This window comes from Antechinus flavipes, chromosome 2 (genome assembly GCF_016432865.1).
Source record: "Antechinus flavipes isolate AdamAnt ecotype Samford, QLD, Australia chromosome 2, AdamAnt_v2, whole genome shotgun sequence".
Lineage (NCBI taxonomy): Eukaryota > Metazoa > Chordata > Mammalia > Dasyuromorphia > Dasyuridae > Antechinus > Antechinus flavipes.
In genome coordinates this window covers 225,454,932-225,478,598 of record NC_067399.1, presented here as the reverse complement: position 1 = coordinate 225,478,598, position 23,667 = coordinate 225,454,932, and the positions used below count along the sequence as shown (strand labels likewise).

The 23,667-nt window shown below is 38.7% G+C and overlaps 1 protein-coding gene across 5 annotated transcripts in view; it reads right to left on the bottom strand.

Annotated features, from left to right (window-relative positions):
• The window catches only part of OTOF (otoferlin), a 171,374-nt gene that overhangs the window by 77,641 nt on the left and 70,066 nt on the right, over nt 1-23,667 (bottom strand). For all 5 annotated transcript variants that reach the window (XM_051976329.1, XM_051976326.1, XM_051976328.1 and 2 more), the window contains one exon: nt 5,692-5,765. In XM_051976329.1, coding sequence (XP_051832289.1) covers nt 5,692-5,765 — 74 coding nt within the window. The remainder of the gene's footprint in view (nt 1-5,691; nt 5,766-23,667) is intronic.

Here is a 23,667-nt window from a genome sequence, read left to right as displayed (position 1 = left end):
AATTTATGCATCAGCCAAAGTGGTATTCATTTTGCTTCTCACACATGACTTGCCACCTCCCACTTCATGCCTTTTCATTGACTTTTCCCATACCAGGAACACATTCCTTCCTCACTTAGTCTCATTCCATCCCCATCTTCAAAACTCAGCTCAAGTCCCACCTTCCACAGGAAAACTTCCTAACTCCCAGATTCTAGTATTAATGCCCCTCCAAATTGCCTTGTAAATATTTTTTTATACACACACACACACACACACACACACACACACACACACACATATATATACATATATATATATACACACACACACGCTGTCTCCTAAAGAATACAAGGTTTTTGAAAGCAGTAACTATCTTACTTTTTTCTTTGTATTACTTTGTATTCCTAGTACCTGAGCCAGAGGAGACAATAAATAAATGGTTATTGATTGGATTTCCCAATATTGCAATTTAATGGTCAGATGGGTTATTTTGAAATTCTACATGTAACTACTTGATATAGATCAATCACCCAGACAAACTCTTCTTCAAACTTTTCAGTCACAGAATTTTGATTGACCCTATTAGTTAATGGATCAACTACTCAACTCTATTTGAACAGGAATGGCATTCACACCCATGTTGGTCTTGAATAGATTCTCTATTTGCATATTATACATTCTTCCATGTTAGATTTAATGGGTAGAATTCCTCCAGCTGTGCAATATAATATCCTGGTACTGATTGGGTCATTGGACCTATTTAAGATTCTCCATCATCAGTACTTCTGATCAGTACTGTTGTTGGGATGTTCACTAACATGAAATCTAATCCTACAACCAAGGACTATGATCTCATCATAGATTCTCCCCCTTTGTAGGGGCACAATGCCATACTTCTGGCCTTAGACAACCTAATCAAGATTGTTCAATTATACTCTACTAGAGTCAGTTCCTTGTTTTATTATGGAGATTTGCATGACCTATCTCCAACTAACTCTGATTCTCTGTCATGTTGTTAAAGAGGGCATGGGTTGGCTACTGAGGTTTGAACATTGAACTGAATCCCCATTGTGGCCAAAGCCTATCCCTAAAAGAAGTTTTCAGCCTCTACAATCTTCTTTATCACATCTCTCCAATTGCAGCACCTAGATCTCACATTTCTATTCACAATCTTTCAAACAAAGATTCATTACATGGAATTCTGTTATAACAATATAGTCTACTTGTCCTAGATGAAAAATATGAAACTGGAAATTTATGCTATCTATTATTAACTGAACTCATATTAGAGCCAGGCAATCTTTTTAATTTCTCTTTAATTCCCAATCCATTCACTAGACGCAGTTTAACTTCTCTCCTCAAGTCTCCAAGACACCTCTTTCATATCTATCTTCTCAGATAGTACCTTGCTATATAGATAGTTTTGAAGTCATTTGACAAAAACGTCCTTTTCTTCCTTCCTTTTCATCTTATATCATTCAAACTTTTCCCTCTAATATCTCTCCCTTTATTCTAGTCTCTGACAAAGAGGCAAGCTTTTTCCTTGTAGAAACTAATCCGTTTACATGAACCCTTGATGTAATTCCCTAATTTTCTCTCAAGGATACTGTTCCCATTATCACCTCTCCTCTCAATCTCCAATTTATCTCTAACCTTGGACTCTTTCCTTGCTGCCATATCATTCCCATTTCTCTAAAATCCCCCTGTAGATCCCACCATTCCTATTAGAAGTCACTCTTTATTTTTCCTCCTCAAATATATTTCTTTAAAAAGCTATCTGTACCTTTCCTCTATTCTTAAACACTCTGCATTTCAATCCTCATCCTTTTCTTCTATCTCTATATAGCCTTCAATAATACTGACAACTTTCTTCTATGGAAAATACTCCTTCTTTCCTAGATTTTTATGGCTCTGTTATGTCCTGGGTGTCTTCATACTTACCTCCCTGTTCCTTCTCCATCTCTCTTTTTTTATTTTTGGATGTTCATCCATGACTTGCCCAAACCTCTATCTTGGGCCCTCTTCTCTTTTCTTTCTGTACTCAGTGATCTTATTAATTTGTGGATTTGATGATCATCTCTGCACAGATTTCACTGTCTTTAGGACAGTGGAGTCCTCCAGTCACACATCACCAAATGGCTAATGGACATTTCAGACCAGATGTTTCACAGGCATCTCAAACTCCAAATGTTTAAGTCATAACTCATTGTCTTTTCCCCCTAATCCTTTCTCTCTTCTAGCTTATCCTATTATTGGCCAATGCACTATTATTTTTACAATCACCCAGGTTTACAACCTCATTGTCAACTTAGATTTATCACTCCCATTCACCCCATGTACTTAATCAGTTGCCAAATCTTATCATGTCTCTTTCCACAACATCTTTTACATAAGCTCCCTTCTTTCTACCCACATAACTGCCACCTTAGTTTAGACCCTCATAACCTCTGACTTGGACAATATCAATAGTCTTTTAATTGATCTCCCTGTCCAGGTCTCTCCCCAGTTCCATGTATCCTCTACATATCTGCTTAAATGAATTTTCAAAACCTCATGAATGACCAAATGAACCAAATGAAAATATCATTACTTTAATTAATAAAATAATAAATAAATAATAAATTGCTTTAATTAATAAATAAAAATAAATTAAATTAATAAAAATTTAATAAATTAATTTTAAAAAGCATTAATTTTCTGTTACCTCTGGGATCCAATATAAATTTCAATGGCATTTAAAGCTCTTCATAAGCTGCATCTTTCCCACCTTTCTGGTCATCTTATACATTATAACTCTAGGGTCCAGGTTTACTGACCTTTTTTCTGCTTTTTACACATAATGTGTCATTTTCCATTTCTCCACTTTTGCAATACCTGTCCCTAACATCTAATCTACTCTCCTTCCTAATTCTCTCCTTTTGGGATCTCTGGCTTTTTTATAACTTAGTTCAAGATTCTCTTCCTATATGAGGTCTTGGTTGATCCCCCAGATTTTAGTGCCTTCTTCTTACTTGTACTTACTTATACTTATTTTGTATATACCAACATTCCCATATATGTTGGCTCCTTCATAAGAATAATGTAAGCTTTGTGAGGATATGGACTACTTTGTTTTTTCTGTATTTGTATCACTTGGCACACTGACAAGCACCTATAGTAGTAAGTACTTAATAAATGCTTGTCGAGTCATTGATTTATGAGCAGGAAGAATATATTGTTTAGACTATCCTTGCCTTATGGACTTGTTATAACTTTATCCTAATAGATTTGTAAGACCATATGCTTTACATGGAGAAGACATTGGAATTGCCATATAATGGGCCTGTCACAAAATGAGTAAACACTTAAACTATCCCATAAAACTATTGGTTTAAGGAATTATGTTGTAGAAAAGGCTATGGTTTGGTCTGATGGTCTAGTGAGGGGTTGACTAGGTCAAGAAAAGTTACAATTGGCATTTACTAAGTATCACATAGAGTACCACTGATACCTAGATGTGAGGCATGTAAACTCTAATAAAATGGTTTTAGTTTTAGGGAAACAGTTTGAGTTAGACAAAATGGCACATCCTAGGCACTTTGCATTTTGAATTCAGATTCTCTTAGATCTGAATTTTAAGTATAACCTGGCCTGGATCATGTCTGCTCTCTTTCTAATTTGGACCTCACTTTCCCTCCTCAGCTGAGAATTCCTTGCATCCTGTCCAAGGACTTCCCAAAATGCCAGAGTTTTTTACTTGATTCTGGAGATAATTTGAATTTGCTGAGTGGAGGAATGAAATGAACAGATGTAAACTTCGTTTTGTGGAGAAGGGATTGCTTTGGTTCTACCTGGGAAGGGAAATTACTATTCTGAGGGTGGAAACACAGGAGCTAACTTTAGACCTATAATCAGTCATATGGGAAACGAGAGCCTATGAAGCATCTCCCAATGATAGCCATAAAAAGGGAGCCTCACCTTGCCACACCCTCTTTCCCTACCTTCTTGTCTCTTCTAGTCTTCAGTCATGACTAATGCTTCCTTTTCTTCCTTTTCAGATCCCCCTTTCCCCAGTACTTTCAGCTTCTGGAGTTCATACCTTTCTTTTCTCTAGATGGTCTATTAATCATAAACCAATCCAGATCCCTAAATCTTTGCCTTTCCCAAACTTGGGGAAATAGGGACTAAATCTGTGATTTTACTGATACATAGAATTCCCAGAGGAGAAAACTCCTTCCACCAAAGCAAGTTGTTACCTTCTCAATCACATACTATATCACACTATTTTTATATTCACAGGAAATATGAATTATTGTCCCTCTTAATACTACTCCTGAGATATTTCCTTATAACTGTGACTCATAGCAGAGAGCCTAAGTACATAACAAATAGGGGATGCTGTGTAGAGACTTGATGCACTGGGAAGATTCATAGAATTGTAGATTTTTTGAATCAAGAAGGACCTTGGAAACCATCTAATTTAATTTGTAGTAACAATCCTCTATAAATTTTTTTACGAATGGTTATCTAGTCTTCACTTAGAAAGCCCTTTCCTTCTATTTTTGTATAACTCCGATTCTTAGAAGGGAGGGCTTCTTCTACCCCGATATTGAAACTAAATCTTCAAGGATTTCACCAGTCATCCAAAGAATCCCTACTATCATATATCCAACAATTTTCAATCATTGCCCCTTTTCTTCCCTATAAAGCTAAGCAGAATAATTGTTTTGGAGGCTCTGAAAAAGAATCCCCAGCTCTATGGATTTTCACAAGAATTCAAATCATCAAGCATTCATTAAGCACTTATTGTGAGCTATACTCTGAAAATACAAAGTAAAAAATTAAGCAATCCCTGACCTTGGGAAGTCTTAGATTCTTCTGGAAGTACAACAAGAAAAATGAAGATAGTTCTTGCCTTCATTTTAAGACAGTCTACTGCTCATGAATTTCACATAGAGGGTTTAGTTTGAAAAACTGAATGAGTATTGTAGATTCCCACTGCCAACAAATCAAGCATAACCCCAGCTATAGATGAATGAAAGAATGGCATGTAGTATTTGCATCATTTATACTTTTCTCTATCTTTCCCAAAAGATCTCATAGGCTAATAGGAAATAGGTGAGTGAAAAAATATTTATGCACCAAGTACTCAGGATACAAAAACAATGGAGAGGCCCTGGTCTCAAGAAGCTCTCTAGGAACACAATATACAAATATGATTACATTGTAACATTAATCAAATATTTTAAAAAGGGAAACTAGATCTAGGTTTTCAAAGTTTCAAAAAAGCTTCCTAAATTTAGTACTTTTAGCATCTCAGACAAATTTGGGAAGGGGGAAGAAAGAAAAGAGCCCTTAAAGGACTAGAGGAAGAAGGAATGATTACATAAAATTTGTATTATAAAAACTGGTAAATCTGACAGTGACAGTGAAGGGCACTGAGCTGTGTATTTAATTTGTAAGAGAGATTTCCACTCAGGGAATTCGGTCTCAGTTCTCCACCCTTAAGCATTATCTGTCTTGTTCCTAAAGGACTATATTTCTCATGAGATTTTTTTTTAAACTCAGCCAATGGGGATAATGATTCTCCCCTGCTGAGGTTGTATGGGGCCAAGCCCAGGAAAGTAAAATTTGAGGTTTGAGTAGGGTTGTGCTCAGCCTGTAGAGTGGGGAGAGTGGTCTGAGGAATAGGGACTAAAAGGAGAGAAGAGCAGGGATAAGCATCCTTACCTTGTCTTTGTTGCTCTTCCTTATGGGGTCTACTCTTGCCCAGTTTCATGGCAGAGAACACACTCTTTCCGGCTCTGAGAGTAGGCCACAGGCACAGATGAAATTGGAGGTGGAAAAGAATAAAGAGACAAGCAGATACTCATGAGAAAAAACAAACGATTAGGTCATTCTTATAGTTCTTCTTGCTCTCTCCTCTCCTCCCTTCTTCTTTCTTTTCCTCCCCAAAGCATCTTCATTCAAGAGGACCTGAGTCTACAGAAATTTGGGGCTAAATGTCCCCTACTCAGAATCGACCCAGCTTAAATCACTGGGTAAATTGTCCCCTCCAGTCCCTTTTTATATCTCTGAGGATGGAACTGTGCCCATGCAAGGACTCTAGCAAATAGAGAATCTAGCTCACCATCAAATATCAATCTTTTACTTGGAACCAAACTTGAAACTAAGCTTTCTGAGCTTTCTAGCCCCACATAGAGTCCTTTAAGTACCCTTCCTTTTTTGGCCCATCATTCTTCTGAGTTCTGAGTCACTAGTGTCCTTTGTCCCCCATCCCTGCAGCCCTCAACTGGAAAGAAAAGAAAGGAAGGAAGAATCTAGAACAGGATTGAAAATGGCAGAGTCACTTGGAATGACAGAATGGTCAAGATAGAGGAACTAGGAAAAACATGCATCCAGTCCACAGTCAGCCTTGGCTCATGGAGGTCTAATTAAATGAACTTTTCTCTAATCCTGTTGCCTCTAGACTTCTCCTTAGTTTCTTTTGGGGAAGGAAGTGATTTCTTCCCCAAATGTGCCTTCCCTCCTCACCAATTCTGGAATGGCATCTAGGATGGGAACTCTAGGGGATTAGATGGTTCCTACCTTGTCTTGCTGCTTGATTGGGCTTTGCACCCCCAAATGAAGGGACTTGAATTGTTTGGATTGTGAGTACAGGTTCTGATGTCCCCTTCTTACTAGCAGCTGACTCTATGATCCTGGCACCAGGAGGAAGAATGGGAGGTAGGGAGGCAAAGTGCAATATTCCATTACACCATCAATAATGAATGAGAAGGATATCTGAGCTGCCTCCACTTCCCATTCTCCATTCTCCCTTCTCCTTTCCTCCCATAAGGTGGAGGGGGTGTGGCCCTATTTTGTCTCTCCATAGGGATAGGTTAGAAGGCTGCCTGGCCAGGCTCCCATGGAGACATCCTCAGTTAGGAATTTTGGGATAGCAAAGAGAAAAGGCACATGATTCACATGGACCCTGCTCAGTAAGATAGAGCTCACCTGCTTTTGGGATAAATAGGCAGTTTTCTGTTATCTATCCAATGGAGTTCCATTTCCACCACTCTATGCTTTCCTTGTTGGATAATTGGTGTTTATATTTGTGTGTGTGTGTGTGTGTGTGTGTGTGTGTGTGTGTGTGTGTGTGTTTTGTATATATATGCATATGCATGTGGGAATGGGAATGGGAAGGTGAATGAGGGAACAGGAGAGAAAATTTCCTTGTAAGTGGAACCTATAGCAGGGAGCTTTTTTGTTGTTGCTGTTTTAATCAAGTGCAATTCTTTGTGGCCCCATTTAGAGTTTTCTTGACAAAAATGATAAAGTGGTCTTGTCATTTCCTTTTTCAACTCATTTTACAGATGAGGAAACTGAGGCAAACAGAGGTAAGTGATTTATCCAGGGTCACACAGCTAATAAATGTCTGAGGACAGATTTGAATAAATCTTCATGAATTCAGGTCTGGTATTCTATCTATCTATCTATCTATCTATCTATCTATACCACTTTGCTGCTCCCTGGGAGTATAAGTACATCAATCAATCCACCATCCATTCATTCTCCAAAAAAGCATTTATTAAGCATTTGCTGTGTACAAAGTGCTGTGTCAAGCTTCCTTCTATTTTCTTGCAGAGAGCTTTGGAAACTAAAGGAAGTTAACCTTTCTACACAGAACAATGAACCAGAACCTGAGTCGATTACTCCATCCTCCCATCCCTCTCAAGAAAATATCTATCATAAATAAATTTAAAATGGACCTAATGGGGGAGAGGGAAGGAACATTAGTGTAGACTAGAGCACCTGACCCTAAAGAAGGAGACCCTGGACAGCTATTTTGGCATCTGGGAAATGAAGAGGTAAAGAATTAGTGAGAGGGAGGAAGAGAGAAGCTCAGGAACACAAAATCTGCTGGATTTGATGTTCTTTTTAAACTTTTTTTTTTCTCCACAGAGAGAAGTAAATGCCACCTCTAAGGAAACTTTCACTTTCTAAGTATTTATAATGTATATAAATGTGTTTGTTGATTGACTGAATAAATATTGATTTAATTGCACTGGTTTATAACTCTCAAAAAGCTGAGGTCCCATTCTGATAGTCCTGATCATTAATAAGCAAGGAGGAAGTCTCCAAACCTAAGCTCACACAAATGTAGTTAGGGGTATACTTGTAGCCTATATGCTAAATCCCATCCATTTGAAGATAGGCTTGCCACTTCAAAAAGTTAAATAGTATCTGCTTTAAATTTGAAGATCTAGTATCTTTCAAATCTAATGGAAGCATCAACACTTTTTGAAAGAGACTCAGTAACAAAAGCAAAATGATTTCTGCCCTCCTAATAAGTAGAAACATTAGATACTTTATGTTCAGTACCCATATTAAAAGTATTGTTAGATAAGTGGAGGCTGATGCAAAGATAGCCAAGAAATGGTCTCTCCCTTTCAAGAAGTTATGAGTGCTAAGAGCTCATGACTTGGAAAGATATTAAAGCTCTTGTAATAGTCACATAGATATGGGGTTTGTTTATTCTTTTTAGCTTAAGTCAGAACAGAATATTACAGGACTATCACCCCTTCTTGTTTTGAACATTATGTCTTTATAAATGCAAAATATGATTACTTTCTTTCTTTTGGCTACCACATCACTCTGCTGACTTATTGTGTATGCACTCTCTTAGAACTTCCATAGTTTTCTCACATGAACCTATTTCTAGTTATATAGATATGTATCTGTCTAAAGACAAAGAGATATACATCCCAAACTTGGTTAATGACCATGAATGGAGAATAAACACTGACAAATTCTAATTAGGGTTGTGTTTTTCATTTTGTTATAATAATGAACATTTGTTTGATTAAATAATATACCATATTTTTTTTTGGCCCAATGTTATATGAAAATCCATATTGGGTTAGACCTTTTAAGAAAATATAAGATCAGTGGAAAATCTAAAGACTTGGAAAATCAAACCTGTTTTCTCCACTAATTATTAAATTATAATAATTATTATAATTTATAATTATAAAATATAAATTAAAGAAATCTTATTTTAGAGAGGAAGATGGATATAGTGGAGAATGAATCATAAGATCATAAATGTAGAATTAGAAGGAATCTTGAACATTGAGTCCAAACTCTTCATTTTAAAGATAAGGAAACTGAGGCCCAGGGCCATACATCTAATAAGTGTCAGAGGTGGAATTTAAACCCAAACTCTTTTCTGGCTCTATCCATTATGCTATGCTGCCCCCCAAAGCATAAACATGATCCTAATTGTTGAATTTTTTTAATAGCAATTATCCCTTGAATAGACCTTTGGTTTAAAGGTGATAGGCACACCTACCATTTGCATACATCCATCAACAGAGGTATTGAAACTGTGCCTAAGATACTATTTACCTAGTTTGAAAAATAAGTCTGGTTTGATTGGGAGCTCATCCAACTGGATTAGTTCCTGGAAAGTCCAAAGGACTTGCCTTGGCCTCTGTGGTGTAGTAAAAATGAATGATCTTCTATAATGATTTTACATTAGCTTTTTTGATAGGGAGAGAAGATAATTGCCTCCAGGAAATGGATCCACCAGGATTTCAAGCCCTGCTTATGCCAGGCTTTCTCTTATCCACGTTGGGTCCTCAGGATCTGGAAAGAAGCCAGGGTGGATTCCACAACTCATCTTTAGGGGAAGCTTGGGTTAACCCAGAAGAAGTAGTGTTAATGGTGGGGAGTGAAAGGAGTAAACACAGGGATTACATGGTTGAAATTCCAGGCTGCCCTGAACTACTAAATGGCCTTTTTAAAAAAATGCCCTTGAGATCCCTGCTTTTTGGACTGTCTTCTACTCAGCTCTATGGAGAGCTAGCACATATCAGATACATATAAGTTTTCTTGACAGATATACCCATAGAAACATTTATATTTAAAAACCAAAACCAAAATCTCTACTTATCATTGGTAATGGAGTCATAAAACTGAGAGACATGTTTTTCAAAAATGTTTGTTTCCAACAGACAGATGTATAAAGTGGAAAGAGCTGAGTTTAGAAAAAGGGAAACTGAATTAGAGCCTGACTGCCAACTACCTTAATCTTGAGTAAGTCATTACTCAGGGTCTTTACTCATCTATAAAATGGAGGAGGGGGTACTTCCAAATTAACTTCAAGATTGCTTCTAGCTATAAATCTACAAATTCAAGAACAATTATTATGTAATTTATTACATGGAATGGCAATTAGATTTGCCGACTCTTCTGCATTTGCTGGAACCTGAGGGTCTCAAAGGACTCCTCATTCCTAGGGACACTGGGAATATGTTGTTGTGTCTGGATACTCTACAACTTTTTGGCTCATTCTGGGAATTACATCTTCCTTAATGGTTCAGGAGAAAGACTACCTCCTATCCAACCACTCGGGATTGTACAACACAGATGCAGGCACAACTCTCCATTCCATGTCTGCTACCCCCTACCACAATTTCTTCTTCCAGTTATAGTTTTCTAGTATGAAACTGTATTGAGTTGGAAAGCCACATAGCAATGATGCGGAAAATAACCAGAACCCAGGTTAAGACATAGATAACCAGTCACCCAACTTCAAAGGGAATAGCTGGCCTGGCCCTTGTGGGTGCTCAATATTTGCTGCTGCCAGATTCCAAGTGCGAGGGAAGGTCAGCAGTGAGTACAGTTAATCAGGTTCTCTAATATGGGATTTTAGTACAGCTGTTAGAATCACAGCTTAGGAAAGCTGGTTCCATACGGGTGGGTGCAATAAAGGAAAAACACTGCTATCTCCTCTCACTGTAGGATCAGCAGTCATACCACCCAGCAGCAAAGGAAGAAGTTCTTCATCTGGACTCAAAGATTTATGTTCAAATCCTAATCTCACTTCATAACTGTTTGACATTGGGAAAGTCACTTCCCTATTCTGAGCCTTAGTTTCCTCATCTGTAAAATGAAGGGCTTGGGCCAGATAATGTCTAAAGACCCTTTCGCATCTAAGTCTATGCACCCTCATCTTTGGAATTTGGGAACAGAGGCAGCTAGGTGGCTAAGAGGATAGAGCACCAGCCCTGAAGTCAGGAGGATCTGAGTTCAAATCTTGTCTCAGACACTCAATACTTCCTGGCTATGTGACCCTGGACAAGTCACTTCACCCTAATTATCTCAGAAAAAAAAAAGTGGGAAAAATTGAGAACAAACTAAATGAATGAGGATTTGGATTTTATGACCACAATTACTAGATTATGCTCTTTTCCCTTGGTAGTCAACTCTACCAGCAGAAATGTTTAAAATGAGCCTTCTTTGTTTCTGAGATAATTCCAATGCATATCTTTGAGCCCATCTGAAGACCTGAAAATATTCAGGTTTTCTCTTAGCTATGGAAATGAAAAGAAGTTTTAGAAAAGAAATATAGAGAAAAAAAGAAATTTTAGAATAGGCTCTGATTTGTGTTAACTTTACATAAGGAGTATTTGTCACATCTGAGTCGTATCTATTACCTATGTCCTTTGTAATTCTGTCCACTCTTATAGAAACTATTCTTTCTATATAATCTCAGGGCCAGTCCCCACCAACAGGTCTTTGGTTTCTGCTGTTACCAATCCCTCTGTTTCTAGAAATAAAGGTTTATTTGATCTATTTTTAGAGTGTGAGATGGTTACATTTAGAAGTAATGTTTATGTAATTGTTCTGAATCTGTTCTGAATTAAAAAAAAAATCCAATAAAATATTGGGATTTTTTTTCTTTTTCATTCATTTGGATCCTAGTGGTAGAGATACTCAATAATAGGGAAACAAAGAAATAAAAATAGAGATCATAGGAGAATTTTTCCAGAATAAATAGATTACTTATTCATAGGTCTTCTACTACTCTTATTTGATCTATAAAGGCATCAAGGGGATCAGAAACTACCTATTACTTAAGATAATTTATTGATATTTCATAAAGCAACTCTTACTCAGGATGGTAAGGGAGGATAGTAAATAGGAAAGGGATGACAATAAGTTACCCCTTGACCTTCAGGGCTATGAAATTAAATGAACAATTAAATTCATAATTTAATCTTTGCCCCTCTTACTTCAGAGACATATTAATGGCGAATGAGACAATATATGTGAAAATATCTTGAAAATTGTAAAGAACAAAAAAAATTGTAAAGAGCTATGGAAGTAAAGACTATTATAACTTAGATATGTATTTCTCTGAAGGGAAAAAAATCAAAATAATGTTTGTTGTTATTTATGAGGGCATAGGGCATATAATTCTTATTCTTGGGGAAGGTTGAAGCTAGTAGATTGCTAGAGCTTTAGAGTGCTGAGATATAGCAATAGGGTTAAAAGTTGATTGATTGGGCATTCATACTGTCTAGCACCAATATGGCAAAATGGGGTTGGGGAGGAAAGTGTTAAGGCAGGTTGTCAAAGGAAAGGCTCCAGACTCAGTCAGAAATAAAACAAATGAAAGCTTCCGCACCATCAAGAAAAGAATTGGGCTATGTATAGTTAATATATTTCCAATCTGGGAGAAATGGGGAGACAGTCTCAAAAAAAGAAAAAAGAAAAATGTTTGTTGATTTTACTATTTTCTTTTAATAATCTAGTATTTGCTTTCATTTCCATAGACTGTGGTATAGAATTTTTAATATGTAATTATTTTATATATTCATATATGTATATATACATATATGTTGAATATATTCTGAAATAATTTGGGTCAATAATTCTACAATTTAATTCTACAAAGTTTTAAATATTCACTATGTTCAAAGTACTGTTCTAGCTTTGGGAATATACTGGGGATTATTTATTATTGTTGTTTAGTCACATCTGAGTCTTCCTGACTCAGTGGACATGGAGTTTTTTGTCAAGGATACTGAAGTGATTTCCCATTTTCTTCTCCAATGGAGTAAGGCAAAGAGACATTAAATGATTTGTTCAGGATCTGAGGACAAATTCAAACTCATGTCCTCCTGACTTCAGCCCCAGTGCTCTATCCACTGGGTCATTTAGTTTGTATCCTCAAGGTGCTTACTTTCTACTGGGAAAATAATAATATATACACAGATAAATAAACACAAAGTGCAAGGAAAGGGGAGGACAGGATAAATGTAGGCAATGCCCTAACAACTCAAGAGTATCAGAAAGGATCTTGAGGAGAAAGTAACTTATGAGCTGAGCCTTGAAAGGAGCTAGGGATTCCAAGCAGCAGAGGTAAGGAGAGAGAGCATTACAGGCAGAGGACAAATCTAGAACAAAGCATACTTGGGAAATGTAACATTGTATAATGGGAATGGCAACTAGGCTGGTTTGGCTACAGCTTGGAGTATAGAAGAGAAGTTAATATGAAATAAGACTGGAAAGGTAGGCTTTATTCAGATTGTGAAGAGTTTGAAATGTCAAATTGTAAGGGGCTAAAATTTAAGCACTTAAGGCTAATTACCAATTGGACATACTCTATTAGCATATGCTTGGAAAATGGCCCTTCCCACTATTATGTGCTGGTTCAATCTTTTGGTGTATACAGAGAATTGTGGGAAGGATTAGCGGGTGGAGTAAGACAAGCCAGAGTCATTTGGGTGGTAGGGGAAGAGAAGGAAGGTCCTACGTCCATCCTGTTCACTTCTACCCTAAAAACCAAGAATAAAGACAAAGACTTTTGCCTATCCCTACACCCGCTTATTCTAAGGTATCCAGGGTGCTAACTTGGTCTTCACATCAAACAAAGGAGGGAGCCAGATGTAATGGGCTGAGGCTTGAGTTGATGCACTGAGGTCCCAAGCACATGAGGCTAAATAGTAATTGGACCATACTCTATTGATAGATAAGCTTGGAGAGAGAATGGCCCCCACCCACTCTTTGTGCAGGTCCTGATGTGTTGTATAGGAAATGACGATTTTGGTGGGTGGAGGCAGGGGAGTGGAGAAGGAAGGGGAGGAGAGGCTTTTGGGATTGCCATTGCCACTGTTGGCTCAGCTCACATCTCTCTCTGTTAGCTGATTTGTTTCTCTTCTTCTTTTTGCTTTTGCTGCTTTTGACAACTTTTTCTGTTTGTTAAGTGTCTGAGGCTGGATTTGAACTCAGGTCCTCTTGACTTCAAGGCTGGGGCTCTATCCACTGAGCCATCTCCTCCCCCTCCTATCACAAGAACAAATGGAGAAAATCCAATAACAGACGTTTTGATAAGGCAACTTGCTAAGGAAAATGCTAATGAGGTTTGCAGAAGAATTATACTAGGACTGCGCAAGGATGCTCCTTTAGAGGAGATCATAAGACGCTGTGCCACAGTGGACACAGGTGCCTTTTATACCCAGGCTATGGTGCAGACTTCCCAAAATTCAAACATGGGAAGACAGAATCCCTCTTGGCAAGGGACTTCCAGAGAGACTCGTAGATGCTTTCAGTGTGGAAAAGTAGGGCATCTGAAAGCTCAATGTTGGTATAGAGATAGAATGGGAAAACAAGGTGGGAGAACAAGACCCCAAACCCCATGTCCAAAATGCAACAGAGGCTTCCATTGGGCCTCAGAATGCAGACAGATTCAGGGAAACGGGATGAGGGGCCCAGCCCCAGGGCCCAAGGCAAAAAACACTTGGGGCATGATGGCAGCCAATGGTGCACCCAGGGAGGGCCTAGAAGTCCAGTATCCAGACATGACCAATCAGCCAGAAAGCCATATGATGGGAGAAGGGGATTACACAGTCAACCAGCCAGGAAGCAACCTGATGGCAGAAGGGAATTACAATTGGGGAGAATAGAGCTGTATGCAGCTGGGACAACTGAGATACCCCCTGGAGAGGTGAAATCTGTTCCTCTCCAGCCTATGGATCCCTTACCTCCAGGCACAGTAGGCTTGACCATTTCACCTCCTTTTTGTACGTACAAAACAGTGTCCATCCACACACTGATGTGGGAAACTGGGGAATGTGTAGATAATATCCCAGTCACTAATACAGGTAGACAATGTGTGACTTATCACCCAGGAGACGTAGTAGCATCAGGTTTACTCATACAGAATCCTAATAAGCAACCTGGTGATAGTCACCCAGGTTCTGACTCCAGACCACAAAATCCAGGAATTTACTGGACAGCAGCTGTAACGGCTGACCGACCTATGCTCACGATCTATATAAATGGCCTACCATTGAAAGGATTGGTAGACACAGGTGCAGATCGTACAGTTATTAGAGGTGCCAATTGGCCCAGTCACTGGCCAAAGATTAAAGCAGACACCTATATGTCTGGAGTAGGAGGATCAATAGCAGCTGAAGTTAGTGCTGCCCCTATGAGATGGACTTTTGAAGGCAAAACAGGAGTTTTTACTCCTTTTATAGTTGAAAAACTCCCCATCAATCTGTGGGGAAGAGATGTTTTACAACAATTAGGGTTAAAAATGAGTACTTCGGTTTTTTAAGCAGGGCTGCTGTTGAAGGCCTGCCAACACTTTCACCTGTTCCTATCCAATGGAAAACTGATACACCAGTGTGGATAGAACAGTGGCCCTTGGGTAGCGATAAAATTCAGGCCTTATTAGATATAGTACAGGAACAGCTTGAACAAGGACATTTACAACCTTCTCTAAGTCCTTGGAATTCCCCAGTGTTCGTTGTAAAAAAGAAATCAGGAAAATGGAGGATGCTCACTGATTTAAGAAAAGTAAATGAACAGATGGAAACTATGGGAACTCTTCAGCCTGGACTTCCATCTCCTACTCAATTGCCTAGAGAGTGGCCTCTTTGGGTCATCGATATTAAGGATTGTTTCTATTCTATCCCTCTGGATAAGGAGGATATGAAAAGATTTGCCTTTTCAGTGCCCAGCGTTAACTTAGCTGAGCCTTATAAAAGATATGAATGGACAGTTTTGCCACAGGGAATGAAAAACAGCCCCACTATGTGTCAAATGTATGTTGCTGCTGCTCTTGCTCCAATAAGAAAAGCATTTCCAAAAGTAATACTATTACATTATATGGATGATATATTGGGATGTGCACCTGAGGAACAAATGCTAGAAGCATGTCTGCAAAAGACCATAGAAACACTAAGATACTACAAATTATACATAGCTGAAGAGAAAATTCAAAGACATGCTCCTTTTCAATATTTAGGATATGAAGTATACCCTAAGGTGCTTACAGTACAAAAACTGTCCTTAAGAACAGAGAAGCTAAACACCTTAAATGATTTTCAGAAATTGATAGGAGATATCCAATGGATGCGACCAGTGTTAGGCTTGACTACCTATCAGTTACAACCATTATATGATATTTTAAGGGGAGACAGTGCTTTAAATTCACCACGCCAGCTTACAAAAGAAGCTCAAGAGGCTTTGAGAGAAGTTGAACTGGCTTTATCCAATGTGGTTGAGAGAGTCATTCAAAAACCCTTGGAAATAACAGTTTTTGCCACACAAGAGGCACCCACAGCAGTCCTTCATCAAGGAGACAGTGTGATAGAGTGGGTGAACCTCCCGGCACAACCAGAACAAAGCCTTACTCCTTACCCAGTGCTTGTGGCTAGAATTTTGTTAAAGGCCATTAAGCGAGCAGTACAATTATCTGGGGCAAGACCTGATAAGATATACACCTTTTACACCAATACACAAATTAATGTGTGTTGTGAGACCATCCCAGAGTGGCAAATTTTATTAGCCATGGCTCCTAATTTTATACATGGGTCTCCATTAAAGATAACCAGACTTTTACATAATTGGCGATGGATTCTTGAAGAAAAAGTTTCTAAAGTTCCCCTTAAAGGACCAACTATCTTTACAGATGCATCCAAACACAATATTTGTGCTGTATACTCTCATGATTTAACCATAAAGAGAGTAGTCAGAACTCCTTTTCAGTCCACTCAGCAGAACGAATTGTATGCAATCATGTTAGCTCTCACTTATTACCCAGGAGACATAAATATAATATCTGATTCAGCCTATTCAGTAGGTGTGGTACAAAGAATTGCCACAGCCCAAATAAAATTTGCAGCTTCTAATATATATCAGCTCTTTAAGGAACTTCAGGAGCAAGTGAGAAAACATCCAGGTAAGATTTATATCTTGCATGTCCACTCACATAGTGGACTCCCAGGCCCTATTTTTGATGGGAACTCAAAGGCAGATAGCCTTTTAACTATGTTGGCCAGTACACCTTTATTTCAGGAGGCCCAGGAATCCCATTCTAAGTACCATCAGGCTGCTCGAGCTTTGCGTTTACAATTTGGGATTACAAAAGAGGAAGCTAGGAGCATAGTAAAAAGCTGTACAGCTTGCCTTCCTTTCCATGCTCCTACACTGCCTCCAGGGAAGAACCCTCGTGGTTTGAGACCCAATGAAATCTGGCAAATGGATGTGACCCATTATAAATCTTTCGGTCGTCTGTCTTTTATCCATGTTGTGGTAGACACCTTTTCAGGATTCACTTTTGCCATACCAGCAGCAAAAGAGACAGCCCGAGTGGTCACTGAATTCCTCATGCAAGCATTTGCCATTATGGGTGTGCCACAAGCAATAAAAACAGACAATGGTCCTGCATACACCTCCAAACATTTTGCACACTTTTGTGCACAGTATAAGATTTTACACACCACTGGCATACCCTTTAATCCTCAAGGACAGGCAATAGTAGAGAGGAGAAACAGAGATATTAAGACGCTGCTCCAAAAACAAAAGAAAGGGGGAGCCACAGGTAACCCTAGAGAGCTTCTAAATCTAGCACTTTATACTATTAACTTCTTGATTTTTGACAAAGATGCACTGGCTCCGGCAGACAGGTTTTATAACCCACCGGAAGGGCAATGTCCAGTGCGAGCAGCTCCACTATCTTTAGATAATCGCCAGGTGATGTGGAGAGACCCAGAAAGTGGTGAATGGAAGGGACCAGATAGGCTAACTGCTTGGGGGAGAGGGTTTGCTTGTATCTCTACAGGTGGAGAAGGAATCAGATGGGTGCCAACGAGCCGTATTCGCCTTGTCCATCGCAGAGAGACGGAGCAGACCCTTGAAACGAAGGAGAAGACCCAAGAAACATCGGGTGGTTCTGTTGCTGATTGTGCTCACCATTGAAAGGGTGTGGCAGTTATGGCGTTTGACTCATGGACATAGAAAATCATTGGACTTCAAAACCCTCAGAAATCATTGGATTCTCTGAGACATAAGATTGTTGTAGGACTTTAAAGCCCTCAGGAATCATTGGATTTTCTGAGAAATGATAAGACTGTTACAGGACTTCAAAATCTGCTGGAATCATTGGATTCCCTAAGACATAAAAAGACTTTTGCTGGACTTCAAAAACTTGGGGGGATCATTGGATTCCCTGATATGTGAAGCAATGGACAATAGACTGGTTTTGGACTATCTCTTGGCTGCTGAAGAGGTGTATGTGTGACTGCTGTTTACATACTCTCCTTCTAGGACTTCTGGCAATCTTTTACATCATACTGTTGATTTATATTGTTTGTTATACCGTTACTTGGGTGCATAATTCATGTTTGTTACACCACATCAAGCCTGCACTGACTGTGGGGAGAGTCATCACTAATAGTCTCTGCGTTGTTGCTATGTGCTATGTGTTCCCATGCTGATGGGTTTGTGCATAATAAGACCCTTGAGCCCAGAAACCTGCTAGCAACCCCCACTTCCCTTTGGTGCTTTCACCTCCCTTCCTGAGAAGTCAGGGGGGTCGTGATCACTTCCTTTTCGGTGCTTTCACCTCCTTTCCTGAGAAATCAGGGAGGGTGTGATCACCTCCCCTTGGGGGCTCTGACCTCCCTGAAGAGTCAGGGATGGCATGATCACCTGTGTTCTAAAACAAAAGAAAGCGGGAGATGTAATGGGCTGAGGCTTGAGTTGATGCACTGAGGTCCCAAGCACATGAGGCTAAATAGTAATTGGACCATACTCTATTGATAGATAAGCTTGGAGAGAGAATGGCCCCCACCCACTCTTTGTGCAGGTCCTGATGTGTTGTATAGGAAATGACGATTTTGGTGGGTGGAGGCAGGGGAGTGGAGAGCCATTGAAGATTCTTGAGGAGGAGAGTCAAACATGAGTTGAACAAGTATTTGAGCAGTTCTATGGAATATATTTTAGACAGAAGAGAGAATGGAAAAAGGGAGATCAATAAGGAAGATGATTCAATTGTCCAGATGGGAGGGAGGAGGCCTGACCTAAATTATTCTGGTGGCTTTGTGAGGAGAAAGACACAACAGAGAGCTATTGTAGACTTGAGAGAGGAGGTCTGGGCAGAAAGGGGAAGGGGAGTAGATTAGATTTGCATCTAGACTTTGTTGTTCAGTTGTTTGAATCATGTCCAACTTTTTGTGATCCCCATTTGAGGTTTTCTTGACAAAGATACCAGAGTGGTTTACTATTTCCTTCTCCAGCTCATTTTTACAGATGAGGAAATGGAGGCAAACAGGGTTAAATGATTTGTCCACAGTCACACAGCTGGTAAATGTCAGAGACTAAATTTGAACTCAGTTTTCCTGACTCAACCCTGGAGCTCTATGCCCTGCACCATCTAGCTGTCCATACTTGGATTACTTAAGGAGATACACACACATATTTGTCTATATGTATATATAATATGTATATTTATAGATGCCTACATGTACACATACACACACACATATATATGCATACATATATTATCATATAAAGTGATTTATATTTTTATAGAAACTATGACAGACGTGGATGGGTTGTGATTTGCATCTTTGGAAAGAACTGCCATATTGACGAGAATACAACTTTAATAATATAGCTAGTGTTTATATAACACTTACTATGTTCCAGGAACTGTAACCCTGAGAGATAGGTGCTATCATTGTGCTATTATTATCCTCATTTTACAGATGAGAAAATTGAGGCACATAGAGGTTAACCATGACTTGTTCAAGATTTGAAAGCTAGTGAGTATGGATTTAAACTTGGGATTTCCTGATTCCAGGACTGGCATTTTATCTACTGCACTACCTACTAGCTTCAACTGTTAACTTTGTCTTAATTTCTTAACATAGTCAACTTTTCAAAGCCTTAGTATCTCACCAGTGCTTCTTTGTGGAGCCCATCCTTTTGCTTGTCTAGTCACAGATGCAGGTAATTTTACATATATCATTAATAGTCCCTTTTCAAAGTCTATTGAATTTTCATTGATTTTTTTTTCCCTTCTCATTTGACTGAGGTTGATAGAGCCATTCATAGTCAGGTTCATTGGTTAAAAAAAGGGGGGGGGGCAATCTGGAATGCAAATTCAGAAAATCCTAGATTTCAGACTTTCAAGGGATTTCAGAGCTACATCTTCCAACAATTCATCTTAGAATGAGAATCTGCTTTACATCTGCTCCAAAAGAGATCCTACCTTTGCTCAAATAACTTTAATGATAGGGAACTCATCGTGTCCTTGAGGGAAATCATCCTATTTTTGGAGAGGTCTAATTTTTCAGAAGTTTTTCCTGACATCAAGTCTTGTAGTGTGACATTAAGTCTGGAAAAGTCAACTAGATCATATTTCAGGCTTCTGAATAAACTCTGGTATGGCCTGAATCCAGTGGTGGAAGACTTTGAACAGCCTCTGAGTTTCCTTCTAGCTCTAGCTTAAAGAATCTCTATAATTTCCAAAAAGCATGTAAGTGTCTGAGGTACGATTTGAGCTCAAGTTTTCTTGACTCCACTGTGTAATCAACAGAACTTGGTACTGGTTGTCTATTGTTAGGGACTGAAAGAAAGAAAAACACTTCAAGTTTTGAAGACTTTATGGGAAAGGATTTCTTCACTTTGGTTTTTGTATCTCCAGTGCCCAGCATGGAGTGGGTACTTAATTAATGCTCATGTAGTTGAATTGGCTATGATCTAAGGGATATACCATTTATCCATCTTGGTTGAACAAGGATAGTTCAATCTAATAGTTCCTGAAAATAGCCTAACTCAGTCTCCCATCACTTTGTATCTAGCAGTTATATGTTACTATATGTGTACATGTCATATTCACTGACTAGACTGTAGACTTTCTGAGGACAGGGACTGTTTTCAACTTTTATCTTCCTATCCCTAGTTCCTAGCATAGTGCCTGGCAGAGTAGGTGCCTAATAAATGCTTTTTGATTAATTAATAATTAATTGTCTCAAGATCACTAGGGAAGCTGATAGGAAACTCTAATTAGGAACCTTTGAGCTCAAAATTCCATGACTGATGTGCAAGAAGTTCCAAAAAGAGAGTTCCTGGTGTTTATACCTTAGGTTATCACAAAGTTTAAAACAGGTTTTCACCTGGATTCCACAAACTTTGCCCCCTTAAGGAATATGTAGATAGATGTCAAGGATTACATGTACTTGAAAGGGGGAAAATTGCACTTAATTTTCATTAGGTTTTAAATAAATTTAGCATTTCCTTCAATTATAAGTTGAAATCTTACTTTTTTTTTTCCTGAGAAGGGATCCATAGGGGCTTACCAGACTGCCAAAAGTTTCCATGATGTAAAAAGGACTAAGAATCTCTGACTTAGAGTGAGCAAGTTCTTTTTGGGGTTCGAGTCAATAAGCATTTATTAAACACCTATGTTGTACCAGGCACTGTACTAAGAGCTGGAGAAAACAAATGAAAAAAGAAAAGATAGTCTCTATTCTTAAGGAACTTACTCCCCAAATGGGAGAAGACAATGCACAAAAGAAAGATGAAAGGAGTGGATGGGAAATGAAGGGTGGTGGTTTGAAAAGTGGAGAAGTCATGGAAATCTAATACAAATGCAGAGGGATGGGAAATGGGATGACTAAGGAGATGTTAGTCCTGTCTTCTTCCTCAAGAAGAGTTTATAGCTATATCCTCCAATCACAGTCACAAAACCAGAAGAGATGTGAATAACAAGGCTGATTAAATCTTGTAAGAGGAGGAGATTTCAAAATAATGAGTTAACCCTAAGCCCAGGGAGAAATTAAGGAAGTACAAAATGAGTGAAAAAGGATGAGAAATTGTGCCTAATCTGTTTCCCACCCTGTGATGTTAGCTGATTTCTTTTTATTCAGCCTCTGTGGAATTTTTTTTAAGATAAAAAGATAGCCAGTCATTGTTTGCCTTGAAATAACTTCAGATGTGGAAGAATTTGTCTTCCTTCACATTTCTGTGTACCACATTCTTCCATCTCTGGAAAAAGGGCTTCCTTTGAGTCTCATATCAAAAGCCATCTCTGTAGGAGGATATTCCTGGTCTCCCCAGCTGCTGATGGAAAGGAAAGTAACTCTCCCTTCTAAGGTTACTTTGTATGTATGTATATGTATTATGTATATACTTAATTATCTATGTGTTTCCTCCCCACCATTAGTATGTAAACTCCTTAAGAGTAGAAGTTGTCTTCAATTTTTCTTTGTGAATTTCCAGCGCTTAGCATGGTACCCAGCATGAAATAAATACTAATTGACTGACTGATTGATTGATTGAACTAGAAGCCTTTGTTGCTTGGTAGGAAAGTGTTCAGTCCTGTTGCATGTTTTGAGAACTTAGTATCATCTCCACACTACAAAAAAGGAATCAGGATAGGACTCCAGTGGGGGCAGGGAGGGAGGAGGTGACTCTAGGTTCTTGAAAGTTATATCAAGAGGCGCCCAAACATAAATATGAACATCTCTATTATCTTGGGAAATCCTGGTTTGATTCTATGAAAGCCTGCAGGAGCTTGTAAGGATCTACTCATTAATTCTTCCTATCTTTTGTAGCCCCAACTCTATATGTATTTCCCATGGGAATCTCGATCCTATTATCTATCTTAATTAGCTTCTCCCCTTTCTTCTTAACAATTGATATGTCATGGATAGCAGAGCAGAAAGAAGCATAGCTTCTCTGGAATGTCCTTATACTTTTCCCATTCTTCCATAGCTTTTCTGAACCCAGAGTCCATTTTCTCAAATCCATTGTCCTAGTGGCTGTCTATTCCTCCACATTTCTATCTTATAGGAGGTGTGTGTTTGTGTGTGTGTGTGTGTGTGTATGTGTGTGTGTGTGTGTGTGTGTGTGTGTGTGAGAGAGAGAGAGAGAGAGAGAGAGAGAGAGAGAATTTAAAGGTTAGAAGAGATTTTAGAGATCATCTCATCCAACCTATACTTGAACATTGATCTCTTCTACCACATCCCCAAGAATTGATCATATAGACTTTGCCTGCATTCAAGCTGCCACCCTTTCCCCCCCATTCCTTGCTCTGAAAATACAATCATCCAATCAATGATGCCATCAATGCTCTTAGAAAAAAACATTGAGATTAGCTAACCTATACTTCTATTCACCATCTCTTGTGATTGCTCAGACCAAAATTCCCTTCTCCTGGGCATCACACCCTATACTATTTCCCTCTATTAAGAAGTAAGTTCCATGAGAATAGGGCCTATCTTGTGTTTTGAACTGGTATTTTTGTCACACAACACAGTTCTTGGCACATAGTAAATATTTAAAAATGCTTTTTTATTCATTCATTCATGTATGCATGGAGGCATTTAAACCAGCCTCTCTGAAACGCCTATCCTTTGCTCTTAGCTCTGCTTTCTAGGACCAAATAGAAATCTAACCCTTATTCTAGAGTGATATTCTACAATGATAGTCATTCATCCAAAGGGAAAGTCAAGGATGTAGGGGAAAGTCTCACAAAGAGAAGAGATCATTCATAAAAGAATTAAGGATGGAAGACAGATGTCCTTGCCACTTTGGTCTATTTTAGCATTTGACATTTTCATCTCAAGGTCCTGA